At 47.1% G+C, this 22,767-nt stretch overlaps 1 protein-coding gene across 1 annotated transcript in view; it reads right to left on the reverse strand.

Annotated features, from left to right (window-relative positions):
• FBXO32 (F-box protein 32) overlaps nt 1-19,849 on the reverse strand; it is a 41,484-nt gene extending 21,635 nt beyond the window's left edge. The window contains exons 1-4 of the mRNA XM_015428963.1: nt 19,546-19,849; nt 6,554-6,666; nt 4,246-4,295; nt 2,649-2,741 (exon numbers count right to left, since the gene is read on the reverse strand). Coding sequence (XP_015284449.1) covers nt 2,649-2,741; nt 4,246-4,295; nt 6,554-6,666; nt 19,546-19,661 — 372 coding nt within the window. The 5' untranslated portion in view covers nt 19,662-19,849. The remainder of the gene's footprint in view (nt 1-2,648; nt 2,742-4,245; nt 4,296-6,553; nt 6,667-19,545) is intronic.
• Nucleotides 19,850-22,767: the final 2,918 nt, after the last annotated feature.

The following is a 22,767-nucleotide window of genomic DNA, read 5'->3' on the forward strand; positions in this document are numbered from 1 at the left end:
TGTCCTTGTGCCTGTCTCTTGCCTCCTTCAGCATTCTGGTTTGTTGAGTATTCAAGAAAGGTCCGCCATGGCTAGAGATGTGAAGGCCCGGGAAAAAAACGGAAAAATTTGGGGGGGGAATGGGGTTTTTCCATTTTTTTCCTGAAGCTTTTTTCTTTTTTTCCGAAAAATTGGAAAAATTTAAAAAAGAAAAAAAAATGATTATGGAACATTTTATTTTAACATGATGAATAAAATATTTTAAGACAAGGTGTTCAAATATTTTCCAAATCATTTCTAATATATATATATATATATGGTATCAGATTGATCTAATTTCTCTGCACTGCGGACAAACAAGTCCTAGGTTACAAACTGAACTCTCCAATGCAAGAACAAGATGCATTTCTTCCTTTAGGAGGTGCGATTGTCAGAAGAAAAGAAAAAGATTTCAGTTTTGTTTTTGCATGTGGGCGGGTATTCTGTTTGTAATAATTGTTTGGATACACTATATTTTTAATATGCTAGTTGTGATAATTTCATGCCAAGTAAAAATGTCCATAGTCATATTTTATGTTCCTAAAGTAACAGAACGACTTTCAATCTAGAAAAGAAAAAAGAAATGCTAATGTAGCATTTTTTTTCAATTTTCCCGAAAAGTTCCGTTTAAAAAAAGAAAAAAAAAACGGGGGAAAAACGGGGTTTTTTTCCGAGCTTCAAAATTTCCGGAAATTTTACATCTCTAGCCATGGCTAGGAGCTCCCGGTGATATACACAAAGATTTCTGGGGACAACAGTGCTGAGCACCTCACAACAACTTCCTCTGGTGCAACGAGCTTCAATTTCCCTAATTCCTCTAACTACGCAGAACCAAATGTCACTCAAAAATTTATACCAGAGGTTAACTCAAACTGCAGTTGTACTACAACCGTCATTTGTCTTCCCCCAATAAATCTCAGATCTTAACAACAGAGTACTGGAGCAACATCTCAAGGCCTCCTCTAAGGTCACCACAGGAGGGGCCTGTACTTCAACTTGACCTCTCATGGCTCTAGATAAAGCATGATTATGGATAAACCTGGTCCACTTATTGAAGTCCTAGATATTTGCAGTACACCTTCCTTCGTGATCCATCATGAAACACTGATGAACACTTCCTAATAATGAATCAGATCACTGGTCTAACTAGTTCCCTATCGTTTGCTCCGAGGCCATGGCTCTCCAGATTAGCAAGGAGAAAATAATCTTCCCCAACACTCGTTACTGAAGATCCTTTAATTGGAGGTGGAAGGAATGGCATGTGGGGTTTACTTCTAGCAAAGCATGTGCTCTGCCACTAAGGTACAGCCCCCTTTGCAATAGACCATATGGATCTGGATGAGATAACATTATAATGTGGTATAAGCCAGCTTCACAGAAATGCACAAGAGTGCCCCGGTTTCCACCTATAGAAGTTGAAAGGTATCATGGATGCTTGACTTAGAACTAGACTTGAATGTTGGCCTACAACTTTGACTTCCTCTGGTCATGTGGTCTTTCAGGAAAGGGCATGAAAATAGCTTTGGATGTTCACCAATTCTTAGGGTTTTCTTCCTAACCATAATAGAGGGCCATTTGTTCTTCAGGCGATTGCCTCCTAAATCTCATTTAAACCTTGTGAATTCATCGTTACAGATCAGATTCTACCCTTTGCCTGGCCACTGCACATTCCAAGATGCTTGATGTGTGTAAACAATCTACCAATTTGTGTTTAAAGTCGAGCAGCCCAGTCCTGTCCCCATTTACACAGTAACAAGTCCCACCAAATCCACTGGGACTTACTCCCAAACGAGGAGTGCAGTGCGGCTTCAGCAGGGGTCGTTTCGTAGAAAAAGAGCTAGGGGAACTCATTAGCATATGCCACACCCCCTGACATAACCGGAAGTGTGTCATAAGGCCACACACCCTGACATCACCGGAAGTGTGTCATAAGGCCACACACCCCGCCCCCAATGGTCCCGGCCGCCACTGGCGGCCTTGCAGCTCCACTGCCGAGGCCCATGAGGGGCCCGGTGGTGGACCTGCAAGGCCGGCAGGAGTGCAAGGAAGCCCCGCAAAGGCCCTCCCTGGCCCCAGGCAGGCAGGGGTGGGGAGAGGCAGGGAGGAAGCAACTTACCCTACCTCTTCTCCTGCCTCCTCCTGGCTGAATGAGGGCTGGAAGCGGGGCGGCCGGAAGCAGGGGCAGGGCTTCGTCATGTGCCCCGCCCCCGTACCTCACTTGGGGGAACTGCGATCCCCCGCAATCCCCTCCTGAAATGACCTCTGGGCTTCAGAGACTTAAGGTGAAGCGACCAGAAAATAAAAGGTATCATACCTATCAGCACTCGAGCTGACCCTGGCAATATCAGCAATCCAAAGCACACAGATAATTTTCCTAAATGAGGACACTGGAATATCCGTCTCCCAGAAGATGATTTGCAGTTTTGCTACATTTTTACTCCTCGAATTGCTTGCTGCCGGACGGCTGCTCACTGTACTTAGGTTAATTTAGAATAAATCGTTTTAAGTGCTGTAATACGTAGACACTTTTGCAAGTTCAGCCCTATGAGTTTTCCTGTCCTGCATACATTCTCTAAAAGCTGCAGCTAGATTTAACGCTTTGGGGGAGCAGAACATTCCCTTCCACTTACCCGTACGACATAGTTGAATCGCCTGGAATCCAGAATAGCGTTTGAAAAATCAAGTCTGTTGAAAGCTTCTCCAAGGGTGCAATAGCCGTGACGCTGAGAATAGAGGGAAGAAGTGGGGAGAAAACACTTTGTAAAGTACTGGTGTTGAAGGTTCTGAACAAGGCCCAAAAAGAAAAGAAAAACAAGGACATGGCCTGACACTCGCACTGTCAAACAACATTAATGCTGTTGATGTCAATGGAAAGGTTTATATCACCAGAGAACGGGCTCTAAGGTAACACAGCTGAGCTACATATTCACCAGAACCACACGGTACAGCCTTCTTTCTGCTATACAGCTAAGCTAGAACGCCCTGACCTGGATAGCCCAGGCCAGCTCAATCTCCTCAGATCTCGGAAGCTAAGCAGGGTTAGCCCTGGTTAGTATTTGGATGTGAGACCACCAAGGAAGTCCAGGGTTGTGACGGAGAGGCAGGCAACGGCAAATTGCCTCTGAATGTCCCTTGCGCTGAAAAGGCTACAAGGTCACCATAAGTCGGCTGCAACTTGAGGGCACTTTCCACCACCAACAAGCTCGTTCTCCAACAGGCTAGATTCCCACAGACTGCTTTGTTTTTACATGGGAAGTGTTCAGATGTGCTGTTGTCCACTTACAAGCTAAAGTAGTACAATCCCAATACAACCAACCACAAAATCCATGAATGGGTAGAATAGTTCAGGGGTCCTCAATCTTGTTGAGTCTGTGGGGACTCTTGGAATTCTGAGAAAGCTTAGTGGGCACTACAGCAAAATGGCTGCCATTGGAGGTAGGAATCAATCACAACATGGCTCCCAGGGGGTCACTTTCAGAATGTTGGCAGGTTCCAAGGCAAGCATCTTCTTATGATGGGGACTCCAAATGGGCAATTCCCCTCAGACCTAAAGGCGATGCTTCCTGGACTCTTCTGAAGCACCTCCTGACATAGGAGAGGAAAGTCAGAATTTGACTCTTTGTTTTGGAAATAAGTGTTTTGTGAAAGAAGCAAAGGGGTGCCAGGAAACTCACTGGTGGCACCATGGTGCCCCTGGATACCACACTGAGGATCACTGGCTCAGTTCCCAGATCAAAACCAATACCTCCAATAAAAAATACACTAGTCTTAGCCATTAGTAAAGATAAAGGTTCCCTTGCTCGAAAGCCAGTCGAGTCCGACTCTAGGGTTGCGGTGCTCATCTCCGTTTCAAAGCCGAAGAGCCAGCGCTGTCCGAAGACGTTTCCGTGGTCGTGTGGCCGGCATGACTAAACACCAAGGCGCACGGAACGCTGTTACCTTCCCACTGAAGTGGTACCTATTATCTACTTGCAATTTCTTGCTTTCAAACTACTAGGTTGGCAGGAGTTGGAACTGTAGACGGGCGCTCACTCCGTCATGCGGCACACTCGGGTCTCGAACTGCTGAACTACCGACCTTCCACAGCCTGCAGTTCAGCGTCTTAACCACTTGAGCCACTGCAGCTCCAAATGTCTTAGCCATTACCAGATAGTTATAAGCTACTCTGGCTGTGATACATTGGGAGATCATGCTGTCTAATGCAGAATTAAAAACTATAAAACTTACTTCTTTTGTGCTTCCCTTGTGTACGTAAATCCATTTTTCTTGATGAAAATCTGTTCAAGCAAAAAGCATAATTGCCTTAAAATCACAAATTTTGAACTCACTCTAATGTGCTCCTTTCTATTTGGGTTTTAATTTTTTCACCCTGGATTGCAGAGAAGCAGAAGGTGGAACAAAGTTATTCGTTTTGCTTCTGAAGTCTCTGCATTGGACTAACAATGTTTCAGGGAGTGTTACTGAAATATGCACACACCCTTCTCTCTGTAGGTATACACCCAATGATTTTGCATGCTTTTATAAACCTCTGGAAAGACGGCATGTAAATTTGTAGTAAACAAGCGACGTATCAGAATTTCGTATTATCAGTTAATATTTTAAAGGTGTCCATGTTTCAATGCCTTCAGTTCCCTGGCTCTCAACAAATAATGTCGCTTGCCAGCTACTCAAATCGGTAAGAAATCGCTGGATACGCTAGCCATTGATTTTATTAATTCTGCTGAAAAGACAGATCTGAAAACGGTCTAAACCAGGGGTCCCCAAACCTTTTGAGCTTGTGGGCACCTTTAAATTCTGACACGAGGTGGTGGGCCCAAGCACAAAATGGCCACCATGAAAGGCGGAGCTACACACAAAGTAAGCCCAAGCGCAGGGGACACGAGGAGTAATTTTAAAAAATACACGGGGAAAGAGCAGTGAGAAAGAGAATAAAAGCAACACTGTAGTGGTTAACTGCCACCAAATTTTAATTTACCCAGCCAATCAGATCTCCAGTGGCCAATCACTGGTGGGAGAAAATGTTTTAAAAAGAAGATTCCTAGAGCTACCCTATGTCACTTCCAGGTTTTTGCTTGAAGCTATTCCAGGCTATTTGCTTGAGGACACTCTAGCTCTGAGTAAGATAGCCACACAGGTGCTTTTTGGACCAGGATTGGAAGATATTCTAATTCAGCAACTGTGCATTTGGCACCAGACACATGACTCATCTTTTGAGGCCTCACGAACATCTTTGTCTTGTGTCTATTGATCTTGCTGCTTAACTTTCCTTTTCTTGGTCCAGTATTAACTTATTGGTTACCTTATTGTAATATGTGATATTGTAACGTGTACCTCAAACTGCTTGACCTCTGAAGAAGGCCCCCAATAGGGCGGAAACGCTTCAGGTCATGTGTATTGGCCCTTGTGTTCAGGCCACTTGAACTTTTCAATGAGGCTTTCACTGGTCCTTTGTTTGTTTTTAACTGCGTTTCAAATAAATACATGTATTTCTGAATATTTATACTAGGTTTTTAATATTGGCTTACCCTTGTGGTTCTTACTTCCAGGTTTTCCCCAGAAGTTCATGTGACATCACAGTGCCCATGTTCCCTCCCTCAAACTTCCAGCTAGTTGCCAAGCACAGCCTGGCAACCCTGGAAAAACCTGTGGTATGATAGATTGCATCATTTCAGACTGTTTGTGAAGGATTATAAAGGAGCCTATTCTGAAATGCTCCTCACTGATAAAAACTCCTCAAATTTTAAAAAAAAGATTGACAAAGACACAAGCGAAGGTAAAACCTTTCTTCCTGCTGTTTAGTTTTCCATCTGCACGGAGCTTCATACATGAAGGAATGTCCATAGATGGGGTCCATCACCTGAAGTCTCACACAGGACAGTCCATTCTGTCACCTCATTCCCCTACGTGTATCAACCAGGCCACAAATGAAATCCTAACTGGAAAATTATTCATTTCTGCTTTTCCCCCACATAGCACCTTTTCCCCTAATCTACATTTTCCCATTTGGGCTGTCACTGGCAGGTTACAAAATAACCCACGAGAGGGATTTATTTTAATGTCTTTCAGTCATTTTATGTTTTTTAGCCTTCTTTTCAAACATTCATCATCTTGAGTATTTGACAAATATTGTTAAAGAAACAGACATGGACGTACAAATGTCGCACACAGGGATGTGTACATGCAAGAAGGGGAAAGAGGAAGAAGTTGGAACCGGTTCACTTGAATGTACCATCGGAAAAAATTGCTCTCCTCCTGCCAAATGTGAACGATAAAAAATAAAATCTGAACTAAAAAAAAAGCACGAAGCAAGGATTAATATCCCAGGCATAAGTCTCCATGCTGAAATGGATCCAAGTTTTCTGGCTAAAGGTCAAAACATGGGTGCAAAATCTCTCCAGAGACTTCTGGAAGAGCTGCAGAGGTCATTTCATTGTGTGAGAAGTGGAGGGTTTTTTCCCCCAAACAATGATGTTTGTTGTTATTTTGGGCAGCTTTAAAAAAAAGAAATAAAACATCTCCCCAGTCAATGTCTTACACTGAATCTTTGTCTTGTTGTTCAGTTGGTCTTTCTTTCTCTTCTTTGCAGCGATGTCACAGTTGATGCTGTTGAAAATGTTCTCCTTCTCATAGTCTTCTTTTCTGCAGTAACTGCGGATGACATCAGAAAAGGGGGAATATTTTTAATTTCTTTTGCATTGATTGAAAATTGAACTTTCTCCCTTTTAATACAGGAATAATACTGCAATATCCTGGGGGAGGAGAAGAAGAGGAGATTGGATTTATACCCCACCCTTCACTACCCGAAGGAGTCTCAGAGCGGCTAACCATCTCCTTTCCCTCCCCACAACAGACACCCTGTGAGCAATGCTCCCTCTAAGCTGTGAAGTCTTGTGAGCAAGAATTCTACTTTGTGAGCTGCTGGCATTAAAGTCGTGAGCGAGTAATTTGGCTACATAAATTAGTTTTCTCTGGAGCCACCCTTCCTGAGCTAAGACAAAAAAGTGTGAGCCAGAGGCTAAAAAACTGTGAGCTAGCTCACTCTAACTCAGCTTAGAGGAAACACTGCCTGTGAGGTATGTGGGGCTGAGAGAGCTCTTTCAAGAACTGCTTGTGAGAGAACAGCTCTGAAAGAACTGTGACTGACCCAAGGTCACACCAGCTGGCTGCATGTAGAGGACAACTCCAGGACCCAGCTGGATATTGGCAACCCAAAGACCACCCCAGGGGTATCTAACAGGAATTTACTTGGAACAGAATATGTTCTGTTCTATAGCCCAAAGCCTCTCTCCTTAGCATGAAATGAGTTAAGAACATGAGAAGAGCCCTGCTGCATCAGACCGTCTCATCTGGCATCCCTTTTCACTCAGTGGCTAACCAGTTGCCTTGTAGGACCAACAAACAAGATACAAAGGCCAAGACCTTCTCCTGACGTTGCCTCCTAGCAACGTTCAAAAGTTTACTGCCTCCCAGTTAAGTTCAGAGACACAAATGCTCACCGAGTAATTGATTTCATTTCAAAACTGTACACACACACACATGCACAAACACACAAAAGCTTCTACCCAGAATTAAAAACTTTGTTGGTCTTAAAAGGTGCCACTGGACTCAAACTTTGTTCTGTTGCTTCAGAGCAACATGACTACCCACCTGAATCTACACACACACACACATATGTGCACACAGAGCATTCAAACTTGAACGGAATTAGTAACTTTCACCTCGGCTTTCATCCAGGCAAGCGCAAGTTGCCAAAGGGACACAAGGAATGTTTTCCCAACTGTCTGGTAGCTGAACATACATTAAACAATCCCCTATTAGTCTAAAGATCTGTATTAAAATCCTTAACATCTGAGCCTACTAAATGCATCTTCATCTCACCACCCAGCACAACTGCCTGTTCCCAGCACAGAACTGTGGTCTAATTGGCTCCTGCAGTTATGCATAAATGATTATAATACTTCCATCTCAAGGGCACAAGGCATCTTGTAGCCTACAAAATGTATCTGCAACTTTCATATGTTAGCATGCTGGTGTACAAGTGACTCTCTCAGGAAGGCTGAACCACTTGGGTGAAAACCGAGGTTTGAATCCCCACTCCACTGTAGAGGCTTGCTGAGAACTCTTTGGCCAGCCCCACACACTCGGTCTAACCTAGGGCTGCCAAGTGGGGGCGGGTGGCAGGTAAACCCCCGCTTTAGATGCCCGATTTCCACCGCCGCGGAATTGGGCCCCGGGGGGAACCCCGCCCCCCGAAGCGCAGCGTGGCTGCGTCACCAGAGGTGACGCAACCACGTAGAGCACGTTGGGGGCATGGCCCCGATTGGCAGAGGGAAAACTCTATGGTTTTCCCTCTGCCGATCGGGGCCCCGCCCCCCAAGTGCTCTATGGTGTGCGTCACCTGTGACGTGCAGGCGGCGCGCGCGCACCTCCCACAGCGACTCCCGGAGCCCAGGGACAGTCCCCCGCCGGTGGATATAAACGACTTGGCAACCCTAGTCTAACCTCCCTCACGGGGTTCTTGTAGAATTTGCCAGCCCTCAGGTGGGGGCCTGGAGGTCTCCAGACTACAGACATTGATTCTCCTGGAGAAAATGGCCACTTTGGAGGATGGAGTCTGTGGCACTATGATGCACGGAGGTCCCTCATCTCCTCAAACCCCTGCTCTCCCCAGGCTCTATCCCCAAATCTGCAGGGATTTGCCAGCCTGGAGCTGACATCCTTAGGTTCCAAGGAGGAGGAGGAGATTGGATTATGCGCCACCCTTCACTACCCAAAGGAGTCTCAGAGCGGCTTACAAACTCCTTCCCCCCCCCTCGACAGACACCCTGTGAGGTAGGTGTTGAGAGAGCTCTTTCGAGAACTGCCCTTGAGAGAACAGCTCTGAAAGAACTTATGACTGACCCAAGGTCACACCAGCAGCTACATGTGGAGGAGTGGGGAATCAAACCAGTTCTCCCGGATGAGAGTCTCAATGAAAGAGAAGAATGATGTAACAGGTCACCATTGAAAATCTCACAAGGGGTTGCCGTACATCAGCTGTGACTTGACAGCACTTTAGTATTGTGTGTGTGTGTGTGTCTGTGTGTGTGTGTGTGTGAAGTGTCGTCAAGTTGCTTCCGACTTATGGCAACCTGATGAATTAATTACATCAAAAATGCCCTATCGTTAACAGCCTTGCTCGGGTCTTGCAAAACTGAGGGCCGTGGCTTCCTTTGATTGAGTCAATCCTTCCCGTGTCGGGTATTCCTCGTCTCCTGTTTGGTGTAGTGGTTAAGTGTGCGGACTCTAATCTGGGAGAACCGGGTTTGATTCCCCACTCCTCCACTTGCACCTGGCTGGATGACTTTGGGCAAGCCATAGTTCTGGCACAGCTGTCCTTGAAAAAGAGCAGTTTCTGTCAGAGCTCTCTCAGCCCCACCTACCTCACAGGGTGTCTGTTGTGGGGAGGGGACGGGAAAGGAGTTTGTAAGCCGCTCTGAGACTCCTTTGGGCAGTGAAAGGCGGGGTATAAATCCAATCTCCTCCTTCAGAACATAACTTCACCTTGTCCCAGCAACTTCATTATTATCCCGGCCCATTTGGGCCAAGGTGAGAGAAGAGATATTAAACTGATCGTGAAGGTCAGAATGAACCCCGCCTCTCAGCATTTCCTGTCTTGCGGGCACCTTTCAAAAGCAGGAAATTTCTGTCCCGAAAGGGGCACTTCTGGGTTCAAAATCTGGCAATTTTATAGATTGCCCCTGACGAGAAAAGGCCGCATCGTTGGCAGTCTTAGTGCTGATTATGGCGTTCACACCCATCATTACATGAAAATTGCACAATGAACCACATGACCCTTTGTGACTTTTCCTGTAACCTCCTCCTGCACCTCTGAAGTCATGCCTTCCTGCTTGTATTATGTCTAAGCAGGTGCCTTCGGGCAGGGATACACTCAGGTCTCATGCATCTCTAAGCAGCTATTCACATTTGGGAAGGTCTATAAATAACACAGGATTGGGAGCAGGGCTGGAACAACTCAGCTTATGGCTAGAGATGAGCAATACAAGACTAAGAGCTCTTACACACTTTACAGCTATCATGATGTTCAAAGCACTGTGCCCTTTTCAGACTGCCTAGGAGCACAGGATGTCATGCCTGAACACTACCTTGGGGAACAACTCATGCCAAGCCCATATGTCAGGGAGGATGTTCCTAGCATAGCCACCTCCCCATTGTACTTGTTTTCTAAATACATGGAGTGTCCCCCACCACCCTATGGAGAACATTAAAACAATGCGACCATTACATTCAGCCTGAAAACTGCGGATGGATAGAACACTGCAAAGCGCATGGATAAAACACTGCAAAAAAGCAAGCTTGCTGGGAGCTTAAGCATGTTTTCATCCAGATTCCTCATGTCCAGTGTTTCACCAATTAGTTCCTATGTCCCTGTATATTCATAAAACCACACCAGAAAGCTCCTTAACCCAACTGTATATCCAACTGCATCAAGGTTTGCTTTGTTTTTTGTAGTGTTAAGAACATCAGAACATAAGAGATGCCAATGTTGGATCAGGCCAAAGGCCCATCCAGTCCAACACTCTGTATCACACAGTGGCCAGAAATACCAGTGCCATCATGAGGTCCACCAGTGGGGCTAGGACATTAGAAGCCCTCCCACTGTTGACCCCCCCCCAAGCACCAAGAAGACAGAGCATCACTTGCCCCAGAGCCCCTATCTATATCTTGTGTGCAGTCACACACTGTCTCGACATTTTCAGTGAGTTATCTACTACAACTCCAAGATCTCTCTCTTGATCAGTCTCTGGTGTTTTATTAGTGTGCACTTGCATATCAATAATATAGAAGGAAGAAGAGTCAGATCACACATGCACTTGTACAAAGATCAGAAATTTTAAAAAATGGAACAAAGGACATAAGAAAATCAGAACCAGCCATGCTGACAGGATGATTTATCTAGTTCAGCATTCTGATTCACACAGTGGCCAACCAGATCTCCTTGGAAGGTCTGTTTGGAGGCCAAAGCCTCTCCAGGTTATTGCCTGCTCCCCAGCACTGCTATTCAGAGGGTTTGTGCTGGGTGACCCTGGGCCAGTCACAATTCTCTCAGAGCTCTCTCAGCCCCACCTACCTCACAAGGTGCCTGCTGTGGGGAGAGGAAGAGCAGGAGACTGTAAGTCACTTTGGGACTCCTTTGGGTAGAGAAAAGTGAGGCCTAAAAAACAACTCTTCTTCTTTGTATGGTCTCTGTATTACTGTTTTGCAATTTACGTTTTAGGATACGGTGAACTGTATTGTCTTGCGGACAAGAGATGATTTTTGTTCTCTGAACTTTCTCAAACACTATGGAAAATATTCTTAATGAACCCATTAACAAGACACAGCAACAGGGCTTAACGCAGGTTTAACATCACCGTGGCTGCATAATTGGTCTGAATGCGTCTAAAAACAACTATCCGCAGAATGGACACATACGGCTGAGCTGACAATTGTGTCAGGCTAACTGGACGGAACTAAAATTATATGTAGGTTATCAAATGCACGCACTAATTATTCTTCTTATATTATGAGAGCATGGCCCAGGTCATTAACTCAAGGACAATTAAATCCTCTGTTGCAGGAAGATATCAGGTTCCCGCTTTCTTCTGTAACAAGATCCTGTATGTTCTGAGCCATCTTTAGACAGCTGACTCTGTTGTTTAATCTACTGGCCAAGTCATGGCATTTATATAAAGATCTCATTCTTAATTGGCTAATATTAAAAAAGGAACATCTTGGCAGGCTGCCATCAGATAAAAAAAATCTTGGCCTTTTACCCTGTGCAATACAGCAGAAATTAATCACATAGTACCCATTATCTTGTATTAGTAACTGCTGTGATCAAGAGATTCCAACATGCATGCAGAAGACCAGAACGAGGCAACTTATTTCTTATATTCTCCCTCCCCCCCCCTTTAAAAAGACAGGATTTCTCATTTGCTCCCTGAAAAGAATGAAGAAAGCATGCAACTAAAAAGGGAACTTATGTGAGAAGTCATGACTCAGTGGTAGAGCATCGGCTTTGCATGCAGAAAGTCCCAGGTTCCATTCCCGGCATCTCCAGTTAAAAGTCTCAGGATGCAGGTGACGTGAAAGACCTCTACCTGCAATCCTGGAGAGCTGCTGCCAGTCAGAGTAGGCAAAACTGAGCATGATAGACCAAGGGTCCAACTATTATGAATCAGTTTCATGTGTTCAGCATCAGAGCAGATACTTCTTGGCCGTCTCCTCCTGTTTTGAAACAGATTTGACAACACAATTCTCTGGGAATTTAAAAAAAGAATCTCTGTGGTAAAACCACAGAGTTTGTTTTTTCGAAATTCCTAGAGTGTCATGACATCACTTTGTGTTCTGAAACTAGAAGTAACTTCCACATGCAATTCCCCCATCCCACCCCTGCTCCACTGAACAAGGGTGGGGCACAGGGAGCATGACCGGGAGGTTCCCCACAGTTACCAGCTAAGTGGTAACCCTAGTCCCTGCCCAAGCACCACACAAGTACACAACCCCTATCTGGCACATTCAGCGCTGGCCAGCTAAATATTAGCTGTGATCCCTTGCCCCAGTGGACTGCCCAAGGGTGGCTGCGAGCCATCTGGATCAACTCCACTGCCTGAGAGTGAGTGTTTGGGAGGCATCACACCAGGGGTCGTTTCGTAGAAAAAGAGCTAGGGGAACTCATTAGCATAACTCATTAGCATATGCCACACCCCCTGACATCACCGGCAGTGTGTCATAAGGCCACACCCCCCGCCCCCAACGGTCCCGGCCTCCTCCTGGCTGAATGAGGGCCGGAAGCGGGGCGGCCGGAAGCAGGGGGCGGGGTTTCATCATGTGCCCCGCCCCCCGTCCCTCACCCGGGGGAACTGCGATCCCCCGCGATCCCCCCCGAAATGACCTCTGCATCACACCCATGTAGGTGGACAGCTGCTCTTGGCAATCCAGACATGGCATTCATTTCCAACAATGTGGTCACCAACAGGCAAAAAGTCCAGGCCTTTTTGGAAAGTCTGAATTTTGTGTTTGCCTTACTATGCATTTATTTAGATGGGGGGGGGCAAGCTGTGCTGATCTGAAGGAACAGCTTTTGTGTGCATGTACACGAAAGCTTACGCCCAGAACTAAACCTTGTTGGTCTTAAAGGTGCCACTGGACTCAAACTTTGCTATGCATTGATTCGACTCTCACCTTGCCCTTCTTCTGGCCATGTACCTGGAGATGCAGAAAGTGAGAGCTGTTAAACAAAACGGGTGCTATTCAAACCCTTCGGCAACAGCAGCTCACGACTGTTATCCAAGGATGTTTTTCTCTCTCCCCAGCCCCCACCACCTTCCTGTGTTTTCCCAAGGCGAAAGTCACCTCAGTCATTATCTCCCAACAGAAACTGTATCTGTGTTTACCCGGCTACGTTACTAGGACACAGAAATGTCACCAGATCAGATGATTCGACAGGCCTTTGTTGCCTCGAGCCACGGGGCCTGAAACTTAAGAGTCCCGTCTCTCAGCGGGACAAGCCCGAAGTCTCTGCTGCAAAGGTGGCCTTCTATACAACAGCTGCAGTCAAAGGAGACTTTTGTTATTCTGCAAAACATCTGAGCAGATAACAAGACTTTCAAGAAGGAGACCTAAGTGCTGTCAACTTAAGCACTGGGGACAAGGGCTTGTTTGAATCCATGCCCACGATAAACTCGTCCTGCGTAAGCCAAGCACGGTGACGGAAAAGGCTTTGGACACGCAAGCAGACTTGGCATTCCTTTGTAGGAATGTGTACGGTGCCAAACAGCAGCAAAGTTAATACTACCCCATGCAAAATATGTTACGTTTTCCAGTTGTTCTGGCAGCTGCGCATCCCATCCATACCTCTAAGGCAGACCTCGTTTGAAAGCTGCAAACAGTTTTGGAGTAGGCAAACAGATTTGGAACAGGCCGTCACCAATCAGCCGATGACACCTAGCTCTGTGTCCCTTTTTCTAAATTCCCCTGCGGTTGTGCAGAGGTCCTGAACCATTGCCTGACTGCTTTGGTTAACTAGGCTAAGGATGAACAAGTTGACTTAATCCTGACAAGACAGAGGTCAAGCAGGTTGGAAGGGCTGTGGTCTCGAAGGGCACTGTGCTTCCTATTTTGGATGGGGTCCAGCGGACACGTTCTGATTTGGTGAAGAGCCCTAGTTATACTGGACCCACCATTATACTGGGCCCAGCAGGAGAAGCAAGCCAATGCAGCCGCAAAAGCAAAACAAAACTTCTTATCAGAAGAGGGCTCCTGTCTTGGTCCAGGCTATGTTTACCTTGAGGCTAGACTACTGTAATGCACTCCACTTGGGTCTGCAGTTAAAGGCAACCAGGAGGAAACTCACTGGTTCAGAACTCAGCAGAAAAGTTACTAGTTGCTAGGCAGAACATGCATGCCACCTGCAATCCCTCCACAGGCTATCGATCAGCTACTGGGTTTAAGGTACGGATTACCTCTGACAAAGACCACCCCACCTGGGGAAAACGCCTTTCCCGTTATGCCCCACCATGACAACTTCACTTATGTGAGTAAATCAAATCAAAATCAAATCAAACAGCCTGCCTGAGGAGGTCAGGAGGCCTCTCAGAGTACTATCATTCTGCAAAATGTGCAAGACAAGAACAGTTCCGAATCTCACCTTCATTTCATAGACTTTCAGGTCTATCAGTAGCTACTAGCCATGGTGACAAGAGGGGAACCTCCAGAGGCACTAAAGCTCTGAATCCAAGGGCCAGGAGGCAACATCAGGGAAAGGCCTGGGCCTCTAAACTGTGTTGCTGGCCATCTACACGAACTGGTTGGCCACTGTGGGAAACAGAATGCTGGACTAGATGGACCACTGGTCTTCTTATGTTTAAATAGGAAGACATCTGCAGTGCACTGCACTGACTATTTTTTGTACAATTATTGTAGGTATAATCTGGCTTTTAAGACATTGGCATCTCCTGTAAAAAGGGTCATGTTGCGGGTGATGTGAAAGGCCTTTGCCTGAGACCCTGGAGAGCCACTGGTAGCTAGATCAGGCAGTATTGACCCTGACAGACCGGTGGTTGATTTTGGGTTACCAACCTCCAGGTGTAAACTGGAGAGTTCCTGGTATTACAACTGATCTCCAGTCAACAGAGATCAGTTCCCCTGGAGAAACTGGCTGCTTTGGAGGGTGGGTTGTATGGCACTGTACCCTGCTGAGGTCCCTCCCTTCCCCAAACCCCACCCTTCCCGGGCTCCTTCCCCCAAATTTCCAGGTATTTCCCAACCCAGAGCTGGCAACTTTAGGTTGACTCTGTATAAGGTAGTATCATGCATGTAAAACTGGATAATCCCAAATCTCCAGGTTATCCCAATGAAACCAAGACCAACCTAGATTCATAAGAATCTAAACCGTCTCAGGGTTGTTTTTCTCTTTTGCTCTAAAAATCTTTGCTTGGTGGTCAACCAGACGGAAAGCTCGAAATACATTAGACAAGAAGCCCATTGAACCAAAGCTATCATTGTTCCAAGAAGCCTCTCATTTTGTGGGCCCAACATGGATCCAAAACATCTTGATCTGCAACATTCAGTCCAAGATGGAGACACGGGATACTTGGACTAGATTGGCCATTGCTTAAATTAAAAAATCTTCTGATTATTAAAGGCTTCCATACCGAGGACAGAAGACAGATCTCGGCTTAAGTGGTCAACATTCCCTTGCCTGCCAAAAAAAATAAACCATAGCAGCCTGCTGGACCCGGGTGGATTACCGTAAAGATACTAACCCAGCAGAGCTCTTGGGAGTTTAAGAACAGACTCATCCCATTTTTGTTTAATCCCACACGCCCACTACCATGCACTCTGAAGCCACTTAACCTGTCAGGATCGATTGCTTGTAATTAAACAGACAGACCTCTAAGGAAGAAATGGTTTCCCCCCCCCCCTTTTTTCAGCACAACTCCACTAATGGGGACACTGAGCTCCTATTTCTGCAAATGGCATATTCCACCAAATAACGACCCACAGATTTTTACATAAAACTAATCCTTCGTTCATTTGAACCGCTATTTTCCTACACAGCATCAACAGACTGGATAAAGCACAAGCTGGGCCTTCGAAAATTGTGCCAAGATGTTCAGCTAACTTTATAGTGTATCTCTACCAGAGGAGTTCCAACTGCTAGCCTAGAGTTATTAGGTTTCCTAAAGAAATAAAGTCATTTTTCTAACAGACATACTCTGCATAACCGCATACTATCCCCTCCAAGAAACCCACCTTTTCTTTGCCATACTAATTCACTCACTCCTCAGGATTCTTGTGACTTCAACACCTTTGGAGGAAGAGTTAAATGAGTCACTGTCCAACTGAAAGCTTATTCCTAGAGCGTCTTTTCCCAGATCCACGCTGTGACAGAGCAGGAAGAGACAGCAGCAAAACAAAGTGGGACTGTCCCACAGTAATGGAGGGCAAAGGGGAAGGAAAGAGGCCAGCCCCGCCAAAAACTGAGGAGGGGACCGTGTTGGGTGTCAGAGACACAAAAACAGTGGAAGCAAATCAAGATGTGATACTGGTGCTGTTTTCTGTAACAGAATGTTCAGCACCAAAGGCAAGAGAGCCTCTGAGCATATGCAGAATCCCTTTCCCAAAGGGAAAAAATTAAAGATATATGTATTAAGCACCACCTGCTTCTGACTATGTCATTCCTTTGTGAAGGGAAATGCTTCTTCACTGCCAGAGGATGTAGTGATGGCCACAGGAATAAATAGCTTTAAAAGGGGATTAGACAGATTCATGGAAGATGTCTATCAATGGCTACTAGCCATGGTGACTGAGGGGAACCTCTACATTCAGAGGCACTAAACCTCAAAATCCAGAGCCAGGAGGCAACATCAGGGGAAGGCCTCGGCCTCTATGCCCTGTTGTTGGACCTCCAGAGGAACTGGCTGGCCACTGTGTGAGACAGGATGCTGGACTAGATGGACCACTGGTCTGATCCAGCAGGGCTCTTCGTATGTTCTTATGAAGGCCTCGGCCTCTATGCCCTGTTGTTGGCCCTCCAGAGGACCTGGTTGGCCACTGTGTGAGACAGGATGCTGGAAAAATGGACCACTGGTCTGATCCAGCAGGGCTCTTCTTATGTCCTTATATTCTTCTTCACATGCTCAGTGACAGTTCAGGAGTCCTGCCTTCCTTGAGAGGGCAACTTTGGCCCCAATCATGCTAGATGAAAGCCAACATGGTGGAAAGCACTATAGGCAAGCCACCTGTTCCTTTTTTTGGAAAGAACTCTTCCTGGTTTATTTATGTCAACCTTGGGACCCCACTGCATTTAACTCAAGGAAAGGAAGAGATTCCCCATAACCACAAAAAGCAACTTTAAACTAACTGCAAAAATAGTGTAAAGTAAAGAGGGAATGGTTTGACACACAGAAGATGTGACACACAGAAGACATCCGCCTCCTATGGTAACAGGGCAGTCCTGATGCTGAAGCAGCCCCAGCAGGCACCCATTCAACCGACAAGGAGAAGGTCAGGCTTTGGTGTGCCCGTTCTGCCAACACACACCCTGATGCCAGTTACCCACCTCTATCGTGCTCTTACTAAGAGCTGCCACTCACTACCACAACACACACATATATATACATTCACCTTTACAGCACACAAACATGCCCTGCGTTGCAAATGAAGTGCCACAACATTTGACATCTTATGCCACTATGAATGCAGTGCCTATGCCATGCAACACCATAGTCTGCAACCATGCATGGGGACAACATGCACACTCATGGACGCCCGCCACAAGAATGACTCATCAACATTCTTTTCCTCTCTTGGCTTTGGATCCATCTGCTCCAGCAGCTGACCAAGAAGATCAAAAAACCAGGAAAACAGGGGGGGTGGATGCAACAGCTACAGGAGCAGCACAGGGCCAGGAGGTTGCCAGAACTGTTTTTATCTCGTACCTCTGAACCATCTTAAAAACTTGGCTTGCAGGCTCAAGAATTCGGACCATCCTTAATATGCCCCCTGATCACCAGATGTTTTGACTTGCCGCGAACACATATAAATAAACCCTGAATTGGCCATTCCAGAAGCCCGGCTAAGAAGCAGATATTAAAACCTAGATTCATGGCTTGGTGGTGGCGCATCTGCTTGGCATGCAGACAGGCTCCAGGTTCAATCCCTGGCATCTACTGGAGATCAGGGAGTAGGTGATGTGAAAGGCCTTTGCTTGAGACCCTGGAGAGCTGCCGCCAGACAGAGTAGACCAATGGTCTGATTCAAGATAAGACAAGTTTTGTATATTTATAGTCAGGATATTCTCCTTTGATTAGCTTTTAGAGCAGGGGTCCCCAACCTTTTTGAGCCTGCAGGCAAATTTGGGCTGCGACCACACACGCTAAATAATCCACTTTCCAACCAGCCACAAAACGATCACCACAGCTTAACTTCAGTCAACAATGTTCCCTCTAAGCTGTGGAGTCTTCTGAGCAAATTTTTTACTTTGTGAGCTACTGGCATTAAAGTTGTGAGCCATCTTTCCTGAGCCAAGACAAAAATGTGTGAGCTGGAAACTAAAAAAAACTATGAGCTAGCTCACACTAACTCAGCTTAGAGGGAACACGAGTCACACAGTGCAGATCCTTGCGCTGTGGTTGCAGCTTTGTCAAAGCAACATTTTTTTAAAAAATCTGCACAACCAATCATATCCCCAATAGTCAATCCTTGTTGGACAAAAGCTCTACCTGTCTCTGCCCACTTCCTAAAATTACCAGAAAAGGTGGTATTGGGGCAGGCACTATGTCAGCCAGTCCTTTTTCTCCACAACCCCAGATCTCTAGATAGATGCATACAATGTTCCCTCTAAGCTGTAAAGTCCTGTGAGCAAAAATTCTACTTTGTGAGCTACTGGCATTAAAGTTGTGAGCAAGCAACTTGGCTACTGCATAAATTAGTGTGTTCTGGAGCCCTCCTTCCTGAGCCAAGACAAAAATCTGTGAGCCGGAGGCTAAACAACTGTGAGCTAGCTCACACTAACTCAGCATAGAGGGAACACTGGATACAAACAGAACGTTTGCGAACGTCTCCAGCCGAACACAAAAAGAGGCGAAGCGGCAAGGAGCTGCGGGAAACATCTGGAGCCAGCAGCGGCGACTTGTTTGCACTGCAGGGGTTAGCAACCGGCTATTTTCCCCCCCGGGTCGTTCTGATTCTTGGCGAGGTTGGAACCGGGCCGCTGAGCCTCCTTCCCGCAATGACGCCACAGCCCCAACAACATAAACAAAGGCGTCGCAGGCTTCTCCTCCAAACAGAAGCGCACATGGGGAAGGAGGGGAGCAAAAATATGGCGTTTGGGGTTTTTTTGCAACCGCGACCGTCACTCCCCGGACGGAGACGACCCACCCTCCAAAAACAACCCCCCCCCCAAAAAAACACCCCTCTCCTTTGCAACACCTCGCGGCGCTTGCAAATGCCCAGCGGAGCGGCCGGCCAGCTCTTTACCTGTTCCGCTCGGGGAGATAGCTGCTCTCGTTCGCATTCAGGAACCTCGTCCACCCGTCCGCCGTCTTCACCCAGTTCTGCCCGGGGGATCGCCAGTCCTGCCCGAGAAACGGCATCGTGGCCGGCCCAGAAAATGCGGAGCGGGGGACGACGACGACAGCAAAGCAGATTGCAATTCCTCTTTCTCCAAAAACGAGGCGTCTGCAGGCGAGCTTGCTTCACCCCGAGATGTCTATAGATACTCTTATTATCAATATTATTTATTCTCCCCTCCTAATCGCTCCCACTCCGGCTTCTTCCTCCCCCTTCGGATCGCTTTCTCTGCCTTCGCCCGGGCAGCCGCCGTATTTATCTGCGAGCCTCTGGTGGCTCTTTGTTGCCGGAAGAGCTTTATCAGCGAGCCGCTGGTGGCTCTTTGTTGCCGGAAGAGCCGCTCCGGCTCCGCCTCTGAGTCAGGGCGGGGGACACGTGGCTTTGTTTATTGCCGCTCCCGAAGAGCCGAGCGGGGAGAGGGGAGAGATCGCTCCGGGCCCGTCTTCGCCTGCGGTTGCACAATCCCGGGAAGTGGAAACTTTTGCCCTGGCAGCGGGGTCTTGCTCAGCTGCCCGGCCTCGGTATATTTATAGGGCCCCGAAGTTCAAAACAAAGCGGAGAGAGTCGGAGGCTACCGCCCGCGATCACAGGCGGTTAGTCAATAATCCGTTGTAAGTGAGGGTTGCCGGCCTCCAGATGGGGCCTGGAGATCTTCCGGAATGACAATGCATTTACAGGTGACGGAGAAGAACAGGTTCCCCTGGAGAAGATGGCAACTTTGGAAGGTGGACGCTATTTGGACCCCGTACCCCACCCTCCCCAGGCTTCAGGAATTTCCAAACAGAGCTGGCAACCCTGGGACTGGTGGTCATTACAAAACGGGTGCTGCCTGTTGTTTATGGGATGGAGCGAGCGAGGAGTCTTGAGGTCACCCAGATTTAGCTCACTGGGTGACCTTCAGGCCTAGGATAAAGGAGTTTGCTTGTGCAATCCGAGTCTTGTGGCCACTACGAAATGAACAAGATTTTATTCCAGGATTAAGCTTTTGTGGGCCACTTTTTCAGATAGCAGGGTTGCGTTCTGAATATGTGATCGATTTATGTCAGAAATACTGGGGAGGGGGAGGAAGCCAAACAAACAGAGCAGGTTTGGTATAGTGGTTCGGAGTGGGGATTTTAATCTGGGAGAACCGGGTTTGATTCCCCACTTCTCCACATGCAGCTGCTGGTGTGGCCTTAGGTCAGTCATAAGTTCTTTCAGAGCTGTTCTCTCATGGGCAGTTCTGGAAAGAGCTCTCTCAGCCCCACCTACCTCACAGGGTGTCTGTTGCGGGGAGGGGAAGGGAAAGGAGATTGTAAACCGCTCTGAGACTCCTTTGGGTAGTGAAGGGTGGGGTATAAATCCAATCTCTTCTTCTTCTTCTTCCTCCTCCTCCTCCCCCCCAGGTTCAGGGGGGTAGCCGTGTTGGTCTGAAGTACATAAACAAAGTTTGACTCTAGTGGCAGCTTTAGGACAACTAAGTTTTGTTTTGGGTATAAGCTTTCATGTGCATGCACCCGTCTTCTGATACATTGAAACAGAAGTCACCAACCATTACATATAGGGAGAGGGTGTTGCTAGGAAGGGCTGATTAAGGCAATTGGTAAGGCCTGTGAAAGGCAGCAAATTATTATACAGTACAATAAAAGAGTTTACAGACAGACACGAGAACTGAATGACATTAGCATGTGGGTAAGAAACCAATATCTCTTGTTAAGCCCTGGGGGTTCCATTGTCCTGAGTGTTGTAATAACCTGTAACTCAGCAATCTCCCCTTCTTGTATGTTTCTGAAATTACATTGCAATAAAACACCTACTTTGGGTGACCTTAAGCCTAGCACAAAGGAGTTTGCTTATGCAGTCAGAGTCTTATGGCCACTTTGGCTGATTCTGCATTGGCTTCTCCCACTGTTGTTTTACGAAACCCACGTTGGAACAGAAATTCCCCTCTGCATTGCATGCTGCTTTCACGTCCTTTGATCATGGGATTTTATGGTAGCCTCCACACCCCATGCCACTTTCACTTCCTTTGATCATTGGATTTTATGGTACCTTCTGCATAGATTTATGGCCGTTTTTATGGTTGTTCAAGGGTGACTTTGCAGTCAGTACGGCATTGCCCCGAGGGATTTGGATGTGGTTTTGAGCTGCACTTTTTCCACCCAGTTGAGAAAATGTGGAGCAAATGCTAGATGCAGAATCACCCACTGAAACGAATAAGATTTTATTCCCGTATAACCTCTTGCAGGCCCCTTTTTCAGATGCCAGGGGCGCATCCTGAATATGTGATCAATTTATGTAAGAGATTGAGGGGGGAGCCAAATAAATACCAGGGTGAGTACCCAGGGGTCATTTCGTAGAAAAAGAGCTAGGGGAACTCATTAGCATAACTCGTTAGCATATGCCACCCCCCCTGACATCAGGGGCCCGGCGGTGGACCTGCAAGGCCGGCGGAAGTGCGAGGAAGCCCCGCCAAGGCCCTCCCTGGCCCCAGGCAGGCAGGGGTGGGGAGAGGCGGGGAGGAAGCAACTTCCCCTCCCTCTTCTCCTGCCTCCTCCTGGCTGAATAAGGGCTGGAAGCGGGGCGGCCAGAAGCAGGGGGCGGGGCTTCATCGTGTGCCCCGCCCCCTGCACCTCACCCGGGGGGACTGCGTTCCCCCGCGTTCCCCCCCCCGAAATGACCTCTGTGAGTACCTCCTACACGAATTGTCTGTGTAGTGTAGGGTTGTGAACTCTGGGGAAACTCTTGGAAATTTGGGGGAGGAGCTGGGGGTTTGGAGAGGGGAGGGTCTCAGCAGGGTATAATGCTAGAGCGTTTCCCCTCCAAAGCAGCCACTTTCTCCAGGGAAACCAGTAAGGTTGCCAACCTCCAGTTGGTCCCTAAGAACATAAGAACATAAGAGATGCCAATGTTGGATCAGGCCAAAGGCCCATCCAGTCCAACACTCTGTATCCCACAGTGGCCAGAAACAGTGGTCCCTGGAGATCTCCCACTATTACAGCTGATTTCCATGTGATTAAGAACAGTTCCCCTGGAGAAAATGGCTGCTTTGGAGGGTGGGTACAAAATATATGCAGCAGTCCATCCATTGTCAACAGCACCACATACTTTTAAATGGCCCCGTTCCCCACTACGTACAGAGAAGCAGTG

This window comes from Gekko japonicus, unplaced genomic scaffold (assembly GCF_001447785.1).
Source record: "Gekko japonicus isolate JY-2015 unplaced genomic scaffold, Gekko_japonicus_V1.1 scaffold1004, whole genome shotgun sequence".
NCBI classification, from domain to species: domain Eukaryota; kingdom Metazoa; phylum Chordata; class Lepidosauria; order Squamata; family Gekkonidae; genus Gekko; species Gekko japonicus.